This window comes from Pan paniscus, chromosome 11 (assembly GCF_029289425.2).
Source record: "Pan paniscus chromosome 11, NHGRI_mPanPan1-v2.0_pri, whole genome shotgun sequence".
Lineage (NCBI taxonomy): Eukaryota > Metazoa > Chordata > Mammalia > Primates > Hominidae > Pan > Pan paniscus.
The window spans coordinates 116,071,079-116,089,802 of NC_073260.2; the positions used below are offsets into that span (position 1 = coordinate 116,071,079).

Below are 18,724 nucleotides of genomic sequence, written 5' to 3' on the forward strand. Positions count from 1 at the left end.
TAGGCAATGTTGTAGGCATTTGGAATTCAGCAGCAAGTAAGAAGTACAAGTTTGCTACTCTTGAAAAGCTGCCATTCTAGGGGGTGATCTTAGAAAATGCAATACACGTTATAATTGGTATCGTATCTTTAACCAAGCGTATATATGAAATATATGCTATATAAAACTAATGACATGAGAACAAAGGTACACATTGTCAACATTTACAATCGTGAAATAATGTTATATTGTGTAACCTCAATATAATAAGCACAAATGTATTTATCTGTACATTACAGACATAAAACCTGTACTGTACAATAAATGTGACTTAGTGAAACTAATAATGTCAGCTAAATATCAGTGAGCACAACTTTAATTAGCAATATTTGTATTTGCTTTGAAAGTTCAGAAAGACATGTAGGGGAAGTCTGGAGCGCACACAGCCTTGAAAAATGCCAGGTCAGAATATTTAAACAAATTTCATTTTATTATTATTTTCAGTAAATTCCCTTGACAAAATATTATCATTCTGTAGTTCTTTGAGTAGTGTGTAAATATTGAATCACCTTTTTTATAATTACCATTTCAGCTTTAAATATTTGAAGGCTTGCTGAAGACCTTTAAGAATTCAAAAGCCGGGGCCACTTTAAACTAATATTTTGTTCACCTTCTCATCTTTGTTTTCCTGACTCTTGCCACTTCCCTGTCTTTTCCACCTCAAAAATAAACAAATAAAACATAAGAGTGAATCTTAATGGCAAATTAAAATAAATCAAAACAAAAGAACAGGTTGAAGAGAGTGAGGTGAATGGGTGCTGACTCATTTATTCAGTTAACTGTTTAACGATTCTCATTAAAAACCTACCAAGTGCCAGGCAGCATTCTAGGCATTCACAATTTTACAGTAAGTCAGAAGTACAAGTTTGCTGCTCTTGAAAAGCTGCCATTCTAGGGGGTGTTATACTTCTTGCCTTTATGTTGGCAAGGAAACAGGGACACTAATGGGCTGATTATATGAATGTTACCCTTTGAGAGTTCTCTAAAGAGTCAACTATTAGAATGCCCCTTCCTACCCTAATAGCACTGCGTTTCAGAATCATTGTTTAGAATAAGGCACTTGAATATGAGGTCAGCAAAGCAGACAGTTTATATTTTTAATTAGTAGTATTTTGATTTGTATTCTTCTGCTAAAAAGAAATAATTAGACCTCTAAAAAGATGGATTTTATTGCAAATATTTGTCATGTAGCTACATCGGATATTTCTGATGTGGAATATAGAATGTGTATTAATATGACCATAACATACCTTAAAAAGTGATTAGTGAATGTGCCTTAATTTACTTCCTTCAGCAATTTTTAAATATTAAGAATAAAACATTGATTTGAAATTTCTATTCTTTTGCACCTTAAAATTTTTGGTTCTTCATTTACAAGAAAATTTTTAGTAATGGTACTGTGTCTTACCAGAATATGGATGTTATTGTTTCATAGCAATTTAATTTCATTTCAATGTATTCCACATTTTGTTCTTTTCAATGTTTATTGGTATTTCAGTTATACCATTTATTTATTGGGGCAAGGGGCTAATTGGCCAAGCTTTTGGTATAATAATAGTAATAACTGCAGCTAATACTAAGGTTTTTTTGTGGGTTCCAGTTACATTCTAAGAATCTTAGTGGATTGGCTCATTAATCTTCACAGCAAACCCATGAAATACAGTTACATACAGCTGTATAATATGACTTAAATAATAATATTTTTCCCATTTCCACATGAGGAAACTAAAGCAAAGAGAGGTTAAGAAATGCGTGCAGGATCACTTAGCTAATAAGTAGAGGATTTGGATACAAGCCTAAAAATATGCTGTCAAGCCCTTCTAGGAAAGCAGGATTTGTGTCACCTATGAATGTTTTACTGTCCTTCTTGGCCATTCAGAAAACTACTCTTTGCTATAATTTCATTCAATTAAATCTTCAGTAGATACATAATCCTGTCATTTTCATAGTAGAGTTTATAGATTTTTGAAATATTGTAGAGATGATGGGTAGTCATTGTCTTTTATCTTCCCCCATCCAAGCCTTACCCAAACCTCCAGGAACTCCTGTAGTGACCGAGAGCACAGCTACAAGCATCACACTGACGTGGGACTCTGGGAACCCTGAGCCTGTTTCTTATTACATAATTCAGCATAAACCTAAAAACTCTGAGGAACCTTACAAAGAAATTGATGGGGTGGCGACCACACGCTACAGTGTCGCTGGACTAAGTCCCTACTCGGATTATGAATTCAGGGTTGTTGCTGTCAATAACATTGGGCGGGGGCCTCCCAGCGAACCTGTGCTAACACAAACCTCAGAGCAAGCGCCATCCAGTGCCCCGAGGGATGTCCAGGCACGAATGTTGAGTTCGACCACCATTTTGGTGCAGTGGAAGGAACCTGAAGAGCCAAATGGACAGATCCAAGGATATAGAGTTTATTATACAATGGATCCCACTCAACATGTCAACAACTGGATGAAACACAATGTAGCCGACAGCCAAATCACTACTATTGGCAACTTAGTGCCCCAGAAAACATATTCTGTCAAAGTCCTGGCTTTTACCTCAATTGGAGATGGTCCACTTTCAAGTGACATACAAGTCATCACTCAGACAGGAGGTAAGTTTGGTTGAGGAGGGAAATAGGGCAGGAGGGAAGGGCTGGTGCAAAGAGGTGAGAAGGACAAAAACAAAGAAGGAACAAAGATGGTATGAATTTTAATTTTTGAGATTTAGGGCTTCAAAGCAAGAGATGATAGATATCTGAAAAGGAACAAGCATGGACATCTGAAAAACTAATCATTTTGAGCAGAACAATGCATTAACACCCCTTCTTTTTAATTTGTATGGGAATGACTTGAAGACTTCTCTATGTGAGATAGAAAAATGTCTCCCCCATGCCCAGTTTTGAGAATAGAAAAACTACACTTCTTTGTAATAGCTAGTATGGTAGAGTGGTCTCAAAAGAGTATTTAATTTGTGTAAGATTGGATGGTTCAAGACAAAGCTAAAAAATAAAACTGTTACAGGGCCTTGGGTATTTAAATGGCTTATATTTGCCAGAAGCTACTGGCTTGAAAATAAATATTCTCTGAGTGGCTTTAATTTCTGTTTTTCTCTGTATGGCCTCAGTGGATAAAGAGAGACAGTCACCGAGATCTCAGAAAGAACATTGGGCCTGATTGATTAACTTTGCTAAGAGCTACAGCAGACATTAGACTATTTTATGAAGGAAAACTTGGCCCTCCCAGTGGTTTTATTTTCCTAAGAGGTTATCAAACCTCTTTGGTCTTTGAGTCAAGGTGATCAGTTTGGCTTTGGGCTAATATAAAATAACAGGCCTCTTCTAAAGTTTATTCTTGAGTCACGCACAGTGGCTCACGCCTGTAATCCCAACACTTTTGGGAGGTAGGTGGATCACTTGAGGGTCAGGACTTTGAGACCAGCCTGGCCAATGGCAAAACCTCATCTCTATTAAAAATACAAAAATTAGCTGGGCATGGTAGCAGGCACCTGTAATTCCTGCTACTCAGGAGGCTGAGGCAGGAGAATCACTTGAACCTGGGAGATGGAGTTTGCAAGTTTGCAGTGAGCTAAGATTGTACCACTACACTCCAGCCTGGGTGACAGCAAGACTCCATCTCAAAAAAAAAAAGTTTATTCTTGAGCATCTGAGAGCTACTTCTTTGACTCCTTATTGTGTTGGCATCTTTTAAACCTGCATTAATCTACGAATGTTTTGGCATCATGCTGTTGGCTTGTTTTGAAATCTACATAATAATCATATTATTGGAGACAGTGTAATCTGTAGACATAACTCATTGCTAATCCTGGCAATGAATTAATAAATTTTCTCAGATGCCAGTACTAGATAATGTATGTCTCATCTATTTCACTGATACCTGTGAATCACTGACTTGTTTTCATGTCATAGTCTTTATATGAAGTATGTTTAACTATTTGTCCTTGCTTCTAGGAATCTCAGAGCACATTTATATTAATAGTTTGCCTGCCTTTATTTTCATACCATTATTTGGTTCTTATTGGCTTGTTCATGGATTTATTCTTTTCTCTATGACATTGTAGGAAAGCCAGCTATAAAAATATGTCTCACCACAGTTGTATTAAAAACTATCCATATATCTTCTCTGTGTGCCATTTGCAGTACTTCTGTATTTATTTGCTGTAGTAATATGCGAAAAAAAATACTGTAGGCTGTTCTTACCAAAAAAAGCTTCTCATTGGGAAATGTAGACATCTGTAAATCTTGTTCTGCTTTTTCTTGACTAAAAGTGGTTAACTATTATGAGATTGCTTTTTATTATACTGTTTTAGCAGCTACATAACAATTAAAAAATTCTAAGAAATTATATGGGAACTTACATTCCACTTTGAGCTTTTTAAATTTCTCAGCTGTGGTTAGTTTTTCAATCCCTGGTCTTGGAGTAACATAACCAGGGTTTGAATCCCAAGCTTTCGTTTATTAGCTGTCACCTTAGGTGATTTATGTCATCTCTCTCTGAACTTCAGTTTTCTAGTCTATAATAATAACCACCTTATAGAGTGTAGTGGTTCTATTTGTTTTCTAGTGCTCCTGTAAAAAAAGAACCACATACTAGGTGGCTTAAACAACGGGAATCTATTGTCTCACAGTTCTGGGGCCTAGGGAGTCTGAGATCAAGGTGTTGGCAGGATTGGTTCCTTTTGAAGGCTGTGAGGGAAATATACTTAATGCTGCTGCCCTAACTTCTGTTGGTTGGTTTGCTGGCAATCTTTGCTGTACCATGACATGTAGAAGCATCATCTGATCACTACCTTCATCTTTACATTATGTTCTTTCCAAAAGCATGCCTGTGCCCAAATTTCCCTTTTTACTAGTACACAGTCATAACGGACTTGGGGTCACTCTTATGGCCTCATCTTAAGTAATTCCATTGCAAAGATCCTATATTGAAATAAGGTTATGCTCTGAGGTACTGGGGATGAGGATGTCAACATATGGATTTTTGTGGGATGCAATAAAATTCATAACAGGGTATAGATTAGATAATGGAGGGAAACATTTTGTAACTTAATATGTAAAACATTAAATTATTAATATGTAATCATCATAATAGTAGCTAACATATGGAGGACACTATACTATGAACTTTGCATGTATTTATTCTCACAAACCAATTAGGCAGATGTGGAATTATCCCACTTGCCAGTGAGTAAATTGAAGATCAAAGAGGATAAAACGTGATTCAGAAACTTGCCGTAGGTCGTAAGGTTACTAAGTGCAAAAGCAGAATTTAAATCCAGGGATTCTGGATACTTTCAACTGCTGTGTTAGTCCATTTTCACACTGCTATAAAGAGATACCCATGACTGAGTAATTTACAAAGGAAAGAGGTTTAATTCACTCACAATTTCACATGGCTAGGGAGAGTTCAGGAAACTTAGAGTCATGGCAGAAGGTGAAGGGGAAGCAAGGACCTTCTCCACATGGTGGCAGGAGAGAGGAGAGCAAAGGGGGAAGAGCCCCTTATAAAACCATTAGATCTCATGAGAATTCACTCACTATCACGACAACGGCATAGGAGAAACCACCCCCATTGTTCTATCACCTCCCACCAGGTCCCTTCTTTGACACATGGGGATTACAGTTTGAGAAGAGATTTGGGTGGGGACACAGAGCCTAATCATTATCAACTACCATTACCTTTTAAATTAATAATTTACTTAATGGGATAGTTTTTGTGTTTTTATGCCAGCATAGGTATTCAATAATGAAAAGAGGCAAGAGAGAAAAACACAATTGTTTCATTTATTCATATATTTATCTAAGAATTATACATAACTTACTTCTGAAACACTGAGGTAGCTATTAGATTATTCCAGTGCAGAAGTACATGAAAACATTTAGAAATGGAAAAAAAAAAAAACCAACTAAGTGTATCTAAAAGAAGTGGAAGGAAGAACATTTTTATGAAAGATCATTACACTCAAGCAGTAAATTTGGCTGAAATTTAACTAAATTTAAATAAATTTGGCTCTAAGTTTTATAAGCACCAGTTTAAACATAGAAATCTATAGTGTTTCATATTTTTATTTTCTGATGGCAGGAAGATTATCTAAGAAACAAAATTTTTCCTAAACCTAATCCAACCAAAATGTGAATCTTAGACAATTGTGAGAATCCTTGTATTTAGAATGCTAAATGAAAAACCCTGATGCCTTCAGTCGTAATTTATTGAAAAATATAGAAGTAATGTTTAAGTAGACAGACCATATCTTTATTTTTTTATATTACCAGTGGACAGAATATGACATTGAATCATAACTCAGTGAAGGTAGCATTATCAGAGGGGCAACTGAGTTACTGTGAGCTGGAGACTCTACTTTCAAAAGCTCTGATTTAATTTAATGACAGAACTCAGAAAATCTAGATGAATGGGACATAGATATATTAGAATAGTTGTTCCCACTCTGTTTAACTAACTTTTTTGCATGAAGATGTTTCCAAGAATCTTCCATAATAGTTTTACTTTTAATACATGTTGATTGAGAGATATATAGTGATGTAATGACTGCCTGCCAAGCTCAATAAGCTAAGAAAACCTTCCAAAATAGCACAATGATTTGATCTGTTCTATAGGCTTAATTAAAAAGGCCAGTGGATATTGGTGGACACCTGCCAAAAACAATGATGTTTGTTCTGATGTAAATTAATGCTGAGCTGCTCCTTAAGAAAAAGGAGTAACAAGAAAGTTACTGACTAAAGAATTCTTAGGATGATTGCTAGGATGATAACCATTATGAGATATAAAATTTAAGGATATGATTATTTTCACTGCAATTTTTCTCCTCTAACCCTATAAAAATTTACTGCTCAATAATATGTAGGAATTGAAGTACATTTTAAATACAAATACACAGAAATGTACATTTTGATGTCTTCTGTGTCTAAAAGGTACTCATTTAATTTTATTATCTTTCATTCTGTGACATTCACATTCCTATTTTTGTTTGAAACCGGATTCCAAAAGAACAGTATTTAGGATCAAAGTGAGTTTAAGAGAGAAGTCTCACTTTTGATTTGATCTAATATGAGTCACACAGATGGATATAAGTGAAGGATTGATGTAAATTTGTGTATTTCTGGTAATACAGAAAATGGGAATATGATCTGTCTGTTTTACAGTCAGAGAGTTTTTCTCCTTGATTGTGAACATTAGTACAGTTGACCGTGTTGAGTAATGTTTAAATGGTTTCAAATATGAAAAGACTTTCATTGAGATGATTATTTTCTGAAATATGGGTCAATCTTCTCAGTTCTCCATAGCTCTAACTTCTGGCATTACAAAGTCACTTGCAACTAGTTTACCTTGAAAATATGGGGAATATATGGCCATTGACAAGGAAAGTATTTATATTAAGCTAGAAAAATATTTTCATTATTAGAAAACACATTCAGGAAGGAAAAAAGGAGCTCCTATAGTTTTCTTATAAAGGTAATTATACCAAAAGCATAGGGTAACTATATTTTATAGAAGAAGTGCAAATAAAACTCTGACAAAGAAGTAGTAAGTTAAATCTCAAACCTAATGCATTAAATGTTGCTTGATGTTCATGCTAATTAGAGGCATTATAAATCTTAAATCCTAATATGTGTCTTTTTTCTGAACTGTATTTAGAAAGCATGTCTGACCTCTAATTACATCTATTCATTTAATAGATTCTTGAAAATCATCTGACTTATATGGATATACCTTTAACAGTATATGCCTTCAAAAGATAAAGAATTATATATATTTATCAAATACTAATGACTAGTATCAACTTTAAACATTTTAGGGATGTTAATGCTATTACAAATTCTGGGCATTGCAAAAGTGTTAAAATATAAGCTATGACATTTAGAGACAAAGTCTGTTAGGTTTCCAGAAGTTTATAAATCATTTCATTAGTGTATGTCAACAGGCCTATGCAAGCAAACTAGAAAAAGACTGCTTTCTAATAACCAAAGTTATGAGTCCAATTTAAATGCTTTTTCTGAATAGATTTAGCAATGAGTAAAGGAGCACTGGATATAAATACAACTATAATAAAATTTAACTTTTTCTCATTTATATTTAATGACTGTTGAGAATAAGATTTGTGCTGATGCTTGTGTATTAAGTACTTATTTTGTCAATGATATATTTGTGGCATTTACACATCAGACTCTTTGTTTTGAATTTTGCTTTGTTTTACTAACGTTATAATTCTGGCTGTCGGTTTTATTGTTATTATCATTTATCAATATGCTAGATACACACATTTTAAAACATGTACCTTAGTAAAATACTGGATATTTTAGCAATCATGGGTTTTCTAGTATCTTTGGTCATATTTCATATTTATACTATAGCAAGATGAAACTGTTGTTTAGCAGTGCATTATGTGTCAACCTTTCTTTAGAGATAATCTCGAAATTTTATTCAAATATTAATCTCTTCTAATATATCAGCATCTGATAATGTGAAGGTTTCTCTTGTTAGTCTTTTTTATCCCTTGTCTTTGAGTTGCTTTCACATATTTATATAGAGTGTAATTATAGTAATACTCAAGTACTTAACATGTATCAGTGGGATTATGATCTTATTTTAGGGACTTGATAGCTCACATTTCTATTTCCTTGTGGACATTAAATAAGTAATCAAGAGGATGGACATACTTTTACAGTATATAATGACTTCTTAAATATAATATTAAAGAAAAATTTTTACTTATTTTATTTCTGCTTTCCATGTCCTATTGTAAATCTGGTTTATGGTCAATATCAGATCTCTCCTTTGAATATGAAGTAACTGCTTAAAGGTCTGGATATGTTGTTTTTATTTGCCCATGATTTTCCTAGAATCTCACATTTTCTTATAAAATTTATGTTCAGTTAATCAGTGAAGGAAATGTTACAGCACAGAAAAACTCTTGAATAAAATAAAAATAAAATAAGATATACATAGACAAAGGACTGGTAAGTGAAGGTAAAAAAAAAAAAATACCGGTGAGAAACCGTGATGTGTAATGATTACAAGAGCATAAAATATCTGTGTGTAAGAAGGCGAGGCACAGTGGCTCACACCCATACTCTCAGTGCTTTGAGTGGTCGAGGTGGAAGGATTTCTTGAGCCCAGGAAGTTCAGACAACCTGGTGCAACATATTGAGACCCTGTCTGTACAAAAAAAATTAAAAAATTAGCCGGGTGTTATGGCACACACCTGTAGTTTCAGCTACTCAGGGGGCTGAGGTGGAAGGAGCACTTGAGACCTGGAGGTCAAAGCTGTAGTGAACCATGATTGTGCCATTGCACTCCAGCCTGGGTGATAGAGTAAGACCTTGTCTCAAAGCTAAATAAATAAATAAATAAATAAAATGTAGGTAAATATTTACGTGTATACATTTATATGTATAAATACATATATAGAGAGAAAACATTAACAGAAATGTGAAATGGAACTTCTGTAGACCCAATATTTGATATAAAAATTCATTTGACAGATAATGAAAGTAGTCCCATGTCTCAAGTGTTCCAGAGAAAACAAATATGACAGTCTGTAGCCCCTAAAGTGTTTTCTTATATACATATATTATGCTCATTAGGACCAATAGGTTGGGAATTTAAAAATACATTCATTTTATACCTCATTTAAAAAAATTCCTTTGTATCCTCAGCTTCCTGGTTGTGGATTCAAATATGACAAAATGCCCTGAGGAAGTGATATCATTAGGTACACCCTCAGTTCCCGAGGAAGTGTGGGTAGTGCATTCTTAAGCCATTGATGAGCCTGGAGCCTGAGATCATGAAAGTTTATTTTAGGTTATTTCATGGCCCATATGCCGAATCTAGCCTGTAGACACATTTTGCCCCATACAGTGCTTTTAAAATTCGATTAATTTTCAGTAATTAAGAATGGAAAGGTTTTACCTGGAAGGTTCATGATCAACTTCTGTGAAGGAAATCTGAAGCTGGGACAAGAGTGCGCCCACATTTCACAAGGCAGCAACCTGCTGTCACTGAGCATGGCCTGCGGTCCCTCTTCAGGTGGTGGGCACTCTCCACTGGGCCCCAGGCCCCATGTGGCCTTCTCACTCATCTAAATTACCTGACACCTCTGAGCATTTGTATTCGCACCACATGTTTATTTTATATATTATTATTTATTTATTTTTTTGTAGAGACAGGGTGTCACTCTGTCATCCAGGGTGGTGTGCAGTGGCTCAGTCATCGTTCACTGTAGCCTCACCCTCCTGGACTCAAGTGATCCTCTCACCTCAGCCTCCCAAGCAGCTGGGACTACAGGCATGCTCCACCATGCCCGGCTAATTTTTTTAAGTTTTATTATTTTGTAGAGACAGGGTTTTGCTATGTTGCCTAGGCTGGTCTCGAACCCCTGACTTCAAGCAATCCTCCCAACTTGGCCTCCCAAAGTGCTGGGATTACAGATGTGAGTTACCATGCTTAAGCCTGTACCACAAGTTTAAAATCTAATAAATGAAGTTACCCTCCGAACCATTTCAAAAGAAGGATAAGGAAAGAACAGGAGAGAACCCCCTGTACATTAGATGAAGATACTTTGCATCAAGTCGTCTCGCCAACCTTTAGCTTTGTGCAAGAATAAAAAGGACAGTGTACTTTCTGAGACTTGGATGTGCCTACTTAAGTCATTATTTAGAAGGAAGGGGCTCTTAATAGAAACAAGCAGAATTAGATGATCAGACGAAGCTTGTGTCACTAAACAAGAATGAAATATTGAGACCAACCGGGAATTTACTCAAGACAAATTAAAAGCAAAAAGTAAACAGTTTAAGTAAGAAAAAGTTAATTAGGTTTCCAAGATGTTTTCAATCAGTGTCAATTTATTATTAGCATTAGGCAGGGAAGAAATGCATAACAAGCAATTATTATCCCGAGAGCAGCCCTCCAGTGTTGTCTGTGTTTCTAATTCTTGACCATACTGTACTCCGGTTTGGTTTGAGTCAGGAGTTAACACAAACTTTCTTATTTCCCAGGAAATTGGGAGAAAGAAAGAAGCATATAAAACTAGGAAAAAAATCAGTGACTGCATACATAGGCATATGTGTGCATTTTTAGCCTGAGAAACCCTTTTATCATGTGAATATTAGATCCTATGATAATTTTCCCATCTATCTGGTCACTCTTGTTTCCATTATTGCTCCTGCCAGTGCTTTTGGTATTTCCCTTTTAGAAATAACGCATTTTCCATTTGCTTTGCAGTTTGCCTATTTGTGTTTTGTTCCCCTCTGTCCCTCTGCCTCTTGCTTCTCAATCTTTTATCTTCTTTCGCTTCCACCTTTCAATCTAAATGATAGTGTTAGGTCACCCACTGGGCAGGTACTGGGGAAAAAAATTGTGATACTCTGTTCAGAAAGTAAGCTCCCAGAGGCATCAAATCAATGAGACTCTCAAGGCCTGTGATTTTTAAAAAGAGAGAGAGAAAAGATGATGAAGGCAACTAGAAATATGAAGCACTGATTATTTGTGACCTTAAGCATCAGTCCAAACATATATTCCTTTACACACACACACACACACACACACATACACATACACATACACATACACATATACACACATATACACAGGCTGACTTACCAGAGGAATAAAATTATCATTAGGAATTCTACAAATCATTCTTGCAGACTGCTTTAACAAAGGGCATTTTTTAAAGCCGTAGTACAGAGATGTAACTATAAAAGAAAAGGAAAGCAATACATTTTCTCCAAAGGCTTCTTTTCAACTACAAATTATACTGTATTATATGTATTTTAAAATATTTTCGCTGAGGTTGCCACTTTAGATGTTTTAAAGCACACTTTAGATGTTTTTTTACTCCTCTGCTATGAAGTATTATTGTTCTCTTTTTTTCTTTAAATATAAATGGAATTCTCATTTAAACTTGAGGGAATATGAACATATGTTCAGCCACAGCACATTGAGACATGCCATAATATCAAGGGTAATGATCAAAATATTTTACAATTGGGAAAGCATAGGCACTCACCAATCAGAGCAGACAGTGGCCAAGAACAATGTACGATTAGATGTGCCAGTGACACCCTGACTCAGCCTTGTGTATAAATAGAGGGGAACTGATAGGCTCAGGTGTGGACTAGAAAGTTTAGGTTAGTAATCATTCTAGTACATTTGAGTAAGGTGTTTTAAACTGAATAGACTTTCCATTCTTTGTTACAGCTGATAAACAGCTCTTCCAAATTGTCTGTCGAATAGATTACATGGCTAACATGAGAATTATAGATGATCTCTTTAAGTTACCATATTTCTGATAAGTGTATTCTATAAACTTCTTAATTTTTTTAGTAGTTTAGTTTTGTGGCACTAGGGAGGATATTTTGTTTGTATTAGGTGTAGTTCATTAAATAATTTAACATAGTTTAGAGATTAGAAGTCATTATTTGTAAGTGATAGAGTTTTGTTTTGTTTTGTTTTTCCTTTCTCACACCTCTTCTTCAAAATGTGGGCTGGTAAGAAAAAACGCTGAGTGATTCTGTTTGCCTGTTAGGTTTTGTTATTGGAGTAAAGGTAGGATTTCATAAATTTAATTGGAAATAATTTTGAATGTTACATGTAGTGCTAGAGAGTAAGTTCCTACTCAGTTGTAAATAACAATACTTTTAGGTATTTTGTACTTATTATGCTTTTGGCAATATTTCAAGTGCTTTATGTAAATTATATTATTTATTACTAACAACCATATCATGAAGTAAAGAATTTTTTCCTTAAAATTGAATTCAGAGGCCGATATACTTTATACTTATCAGTTCTACTATATCTTGTGTAGATGTTCTACTACTCCAGAGCAGGATTTATAACATTGTACTCGCCCTGTATACAAAGAGGTTAACTTGGACAATGTAAAGGAGCTTGTTTTCCACTAAGCTGGTACATGTGTACAGATTTCGAAAGGTTTAAACAGGTTACGCTAATGGAAGAACTTTGTGAATACTCCTGGTGATTGTGAGTTCAATCCATTGCCTCCCTGTTTTTAGTACCAGGGCAGCCACTAAACTTCAAAGCAGAACCTGAGTCTGAAACAAGTATTTTGCTCTCTTGGACACCTCCACGTTCAGATACCATTGCCAACTATGAACTGGTCTACAAAGATGGGGAGCATGGAGAGGAGGTAAGACTATAGTGCTTCTCACCTTGGGAATTATTCATTACGTTGGGCCACTTTTTTATTTTTGTGTATTTATCCACATTCTTGGTCAGAGAGCTATTGAGGACCTTGACGGAAAAGATTTACTAATTAAAAGAGGAACTTGACTCCCCCTCCCCCCCAAGAAAAACCCCAAAACAACAATAATGACAAAAAACAGTGGTTATTTGGAGGCTTTGGGGAAAAACAAAACAAAATAACTCTTGTTCCTGTTGGAATGTGCTTCTGACAGAGTTCCAAGTTCCATAGATGTATCAGGTTATGGAAGAATAAATACTCAATGAGACTTGAGGACTTTCTCTTCTTCATGAAAGTATTTAAGTCACTGTGGGGACAGGTGACTAAATTAGCTCTATATGTTAATGAAAGTCCTTGGCTAGATGAATTTTTCCACCCTGGTTTTAAAGATTCCCCAATAGCAAATGTTTGTTTGCTAAAAAGTATTTGGTATGAAGGTGAGTGTGTATAACATTTGAGTATGCTGTGCAAATAAAATAACAGATTGTAGAAGGCATGGCAATTGTTGATCGTCACTGCAAAGAGAAATGAAAATCAATATAATTAACTCATTAATGGGCACTGTTCTAAGGGTTTCACCATCAATAATGCATGTAATTTTTATAGTAGCACTGGAGCTAGCCTTTCTTATTAATCGATTTGACATATAATAAAATGGAGGCATGGAAAAAAAGTTAAATAATGTGCTGAAAGTCTCGCACTAGTGGATGGCAGAGCTGGGATTTGAGTCTAGGCAGTCGAGTTCCAGAGTCTGTGTTGTTAACGGTTAGGGTCTGCTGCTTCTTGAGTGCAGTTTGAATACATTATAGAAATCGATATTAAGATACATCTAACATTTTCAGAATGAGAATACATAATAGTAATAAATATGTTTCTTTTATTATTGTGAAATCCAATGGGGAACATTAGGACAAAAGGAGTTAATGGCACTATGTTTGAGAACTTCACTCATATATTCATTTTATTATGCCTCTTAGCATTTTTTATATGAAAAAAAAATCTTCACAAAGTGAAACAGTCCCTGTGTTCTAATAAAGAATATCTTTTAAAAAACTCACATACTAAATGAACTACTCTCAATTAACTTGTAGTACATAATTTTGGATGTTATAATAAATCAATATGTTCTTGTAAACTTCTATTTTATTCCATCTGTTTGAATTGAGCAGAATCTCAAAAGAATAGGTTTTAAATGCAGTGGTTTTAGATTTAGCTAACAAAGCCAATATAAATCAAGCACTCAGAAAGTTATATAGTTGAAATGCAGATATGAGTTAAAGTATTCATGGTACAACTTGAGCCATTGGTGTTTTCTGTAAGGCGTAAATCAGCACTGAATTGTTTAAACCTTCATCACGACCACCAAACTAAAATACAGGCATACATAGACACAAACATACATATATACAAAGAGTAAAGGAGAATTGTGATGCTTAAATGTTGGCATAGCTACTGTGCTCCACAATTGCTTATTTAGGGAATTTCTTTATTTCTTACTCGGTGGATCTAAAATTCCTGAAAACTTTTGTATTTGTAAGTCAGAACACCCTAGGGATGGTTTCTCTAGTTTTATATTTGAATTTTTCTTCTTCTTCTTCTTCTTCTTTTTTTTTTTTTTTTGAGACAGAGTCTCACTCTGTCGCCTAGACTGGAGTGCAGTGGCGCGATCTCTGCTCACTGCAACCTCACCTCCTGGGTTCACGCCGTTCTCCTGCCTCAGCCTCCCGAGTAGCTGGGACCACAGGCGCCCGCCACGACACCCGGCTAATTTTTTGTATTTTTAGGAGAGAAGGGATTTCACCATGTTAGCCAGGATGGTCTCGATCTCCTGACCTCATGTTCCGCCCGCCTCGGCCTCCCAAAGTGTTGGGATTACAGGCGTGAGCCACCGTGCCCGGCCTTGAATTCTTCTTAACTGATTTGTTTGTGTGAATAGCAAACACTATTTGATAAAGTGTTAAGATTACACACACCATTACTAGATTGTGTATTCACTTGCATTTTAAGGTTTACTGTAGGCTGATGTTCAAGATTGATTACCCATAGACACTTATATTTTTGCTAAATGACAAATTTTAAGCACGGAAGGTGAGAGTTATAGCATTTGATTAACGAAATCGTATATCAAAAGTCCACAAACATTTGTGAATCTATTTTTTTTCTGTCTGTGGTTCTTTATTCACAAAGCAAGTAAGGTTTTCAGTTATTTTAGATCAACCTAGGGTAGTAATGTGGTTTCAGATAAATTATTCAACTTTCTTTAGTGACTAACGTGATATTTTACCCATTAAAACTTGGCAATTTCAAATCTCTTTTATAGCAACCTCCTGTAAATTGTATACTGGTTACTGTTGCTACTTCTGGTCATGTTTTCTTTGCCTCCAATTGAGATTTCAGAAGGTCATGGGAGATGAGTAGACATCTGTTCAATTAAATTTGCACATGTTGGGTAGATTCCACTACCAGGGGCAGGGGTCATTTTCTTTTGTGATCTGTGTCACAGCAACATACACACATTTAACGGCAGAACATACTCACGGGTGTTGGCCTCTCAGTCTTCGTCTTATCTGATGTGTTTGGCTGACTGTGTCAACATTAAAAAGATCTCTGACTTCCCTTATTCCAGTTACCTTTGTAGAAACTTGCCTTTTAAACTGATATTTTCATTATATAATTTCCTTAGTATAGCCCTGGATACTCACTATTGACTCTTTTGGTGATATTTTGATGAGATTATAATCCTGATGATAGAAATCTGATGGTCCAGACAGTATGATTAAAAAGTATTTGCATGAACCTTACTGAAGATGACCACATTCTCTTATTGCTTCCAGCAACGAATTACCATTGAGCCAGGGACATCATATAGGCTGCAAGGACTGAAACCAAACAGCTTATACTATTTCCGTCTGGCTGCACGCTCCCCTCAAGGCCTGGGTGCTTCTACTGCAGAAATATCAGCTAGAACCATGCAGTCAAGTAGGTGTCTCTCTTTGCTTATTTTCTGCTTTTTTATTTCCTCTGGGAGATGTTGCTAGCTTTCACCTTCACCAATAAGCAAACCTGCTAATATACTTAATAGTTAGTCTCTAGGTTAGTATGCATCACACTTCACAGGTGAAAGTGTAACTGTGACTTATTTTGGTCTCATCACTTGATCCAAATAACAGATCCCACCTTCCCACTTCCTACACTGAAAGACTTTTAAAGAAGGTAGTAGACGTCCATGGGTGAAATGTGGGTGAAAGGAGTTAGATCAAGCCCCGTTTAATGAATTACAAGGCTTTAAAGCAAAATTCACATTGAGAACCCTGTATAATAATCATAGGAGGGCTTCGCAAATGAAAGAGGCTGCAAAAGACAAAAAAAACTTTATTTTTTTAAGCACACAGGCTTTAGCTTTGCAATCAAACAAGTCCTTATTTCATGTATTTGTTTCTACTAAGAAAAGCTCAGCTCTGATGACTTGTTTCTTATTAACTCTGTGTGTAGTACATGTGGAAATTTGGAACACTGACAGAAAATCTGTATGTGGACAAATTAAGAAACAATGGAATAATCGCAAACATATTTGCAATTCTAAATTGTATTTTGTTTCCTCGGGTTCAATTTCTTTTTGGAGCTGTTACCCTTAAGCATAGCTGGGTTTATCACAATGGGGGTTAATTGTTCCCAGGGCAGATTGTTTTGCATAAAGTATTATACAGGATTTTGTTTTTTGATGGAAAGTTTGGTGGCTTATTATTATTAATTGCTTTTTATTAGTATGTGTTTACAGTTCATTCATAAAAAATACTATTTACCTTGAATTGAAGAGTTTTGTTGAGTTATTTTCTTAGATTTCTTTGTGTGGTATTTTGTCTTTACTTTTTGACATAGTGAATTATACAATAGATATCTGTAGTAGAAATACATTGAATTTTGTCAAGAAGATGCTCTGTTAACCTCATGTTTAGACCTATCAGCAAACATGAAATTTATGATTTAACAGATTAATTTCCTTCCATACAAATAAGCCAGTTTTCCACCATTTCATTTTCTATAGAAACTTGAAAACTTTCAGGGTTTTTTGATAATAAAATTTATGTTTTTCCCTCTTTAAAGCATGATTATTCACATGAAAATGATTAGGATCATGTTTAATCTATTAGTGATTATCATTTATTCCCATAAAATTTTCTTTCATTTAAAGGCGTAAGCATGTAAATTAATGCGTTCTCTGTATGTCTGCTTTGAATTCCAGGCAGGCTAATAAATAGTATTGTAGAAGATAATTTCTAAAAACCAAGCATTTAATTAAGAGAAATGTTACATGCTTCAATATTATATTTCCCATGGTTTACAAACCTCAGTTTTTAACATGTGTGTGTATATATATATACACACACACACACACACACACATATTGAATAGACTTTTTATAAGCACATCAAACACTTATCTATTCCTTATTTTATTAAAGTAAAATTTTCAAATGGTGTTGAATATATTCTCACAAAATAGGAGGTCTGAAGATAGCCCTAGTGAAAACCAAATCAGCTTTTTAAAAAGAATTACAGATGAGTCCTTGCTGTTACATGAACAACTCAATTTATTATGAATAATGATAATGCATGTAAAATAGTTTTATAATTTGAGATATAAGAACCCCTAGTCAGAATCAATAAAAATGAGATTCTAGTGGTTTTGCAAATCTTATTCCAAATTTACAAGGCTGTCCTATGAGGATTTCTTTTTTGTCAATACAGAGAGCTTTTATTTTGATTGACTGTAATAATGAACACAAGGCACGTACATTAAGAAAGACTGATAATCCCCTGAACAATTGGATACACCTGGCACTCCGTAATATTAAGACTCACAAAGTCTAGGGAAATCCCCAGACTACACATTCAAATATGAAATATAGGATTGCTTTATTCAGTCTACCATATACATTGCTTTAAAAATATATGCGTGTGTGTATGGACTTGTGTTATCTTTGCCCACTTGTTTGTTCTTCTTTAGGAACATAATATTATTAAGTTTTAAATAATGATAGTAATTGTGCTGTCTTTTATTGATTTTTAATTTTTTAAAATCATAATGCTTGGTTAATTTGATGGAAAATAATTGCTCAGAAAGTGACTAGTTTAATTTAGAATGGGCAGTAAGAAAGTATGTCTTTTAAGTCTAATATAAACCCTACATTGTATGAATAATTATGTACAAAGTGAAAGAAATTTTGCACAGAAATTATATCTTTTCCAGTTGATACTTGGGTTTTTAAAAAAACAGTTCTTTTTAATGGCTGTGTTATTGACATTTTGTAAGGGATAAATGATTATTATTGATTTTACCAAATTTTGCTGGTGGGGTCTAATTCTTCACTAGCAATGGTGTCTCAAGAAGAGTTATAATTAAAAAGCTGAAAGCTGATGTAGGGTAAGTACAAGTTACAGTCAGAATCAACAATCC

At 34.9% G+C, this 18,724-nt stretch overlaps 1 protein-coding gene across 43 annotated transcripts in view; it reads left to right on the forward strand.

Moving 5' to 3' along the window:
- PTPRD (protein tyrosine phosphatase receptor type D) overlaps positions 1–18,724 on the forward strand; it is a 2,308,100-nt gene that overhangs the window by 2,102,584 nt on the left and 186,792 nt on the right. For all 43 annotated transcript variants that reach the window (XM_055092146.2, XM_055092147.2, XM_055092152.2 and 40 more), the window contains 3 exons: positions 2,061–2,642; positions 13,080–13,213; positions 16,102–16,246. In XM_055092146.2, coding sequence (XP_054948121.1) covers positions 2,061–2,642; positions 13,080–13,213; positions 16,102–16,246 — 861 coding nt within the window. The remainder of the gene's footprint in view (positions 1–2,060; positions 2,643–13,079; positions 13,214–16,101; positions 16,247–18,724) is intronic.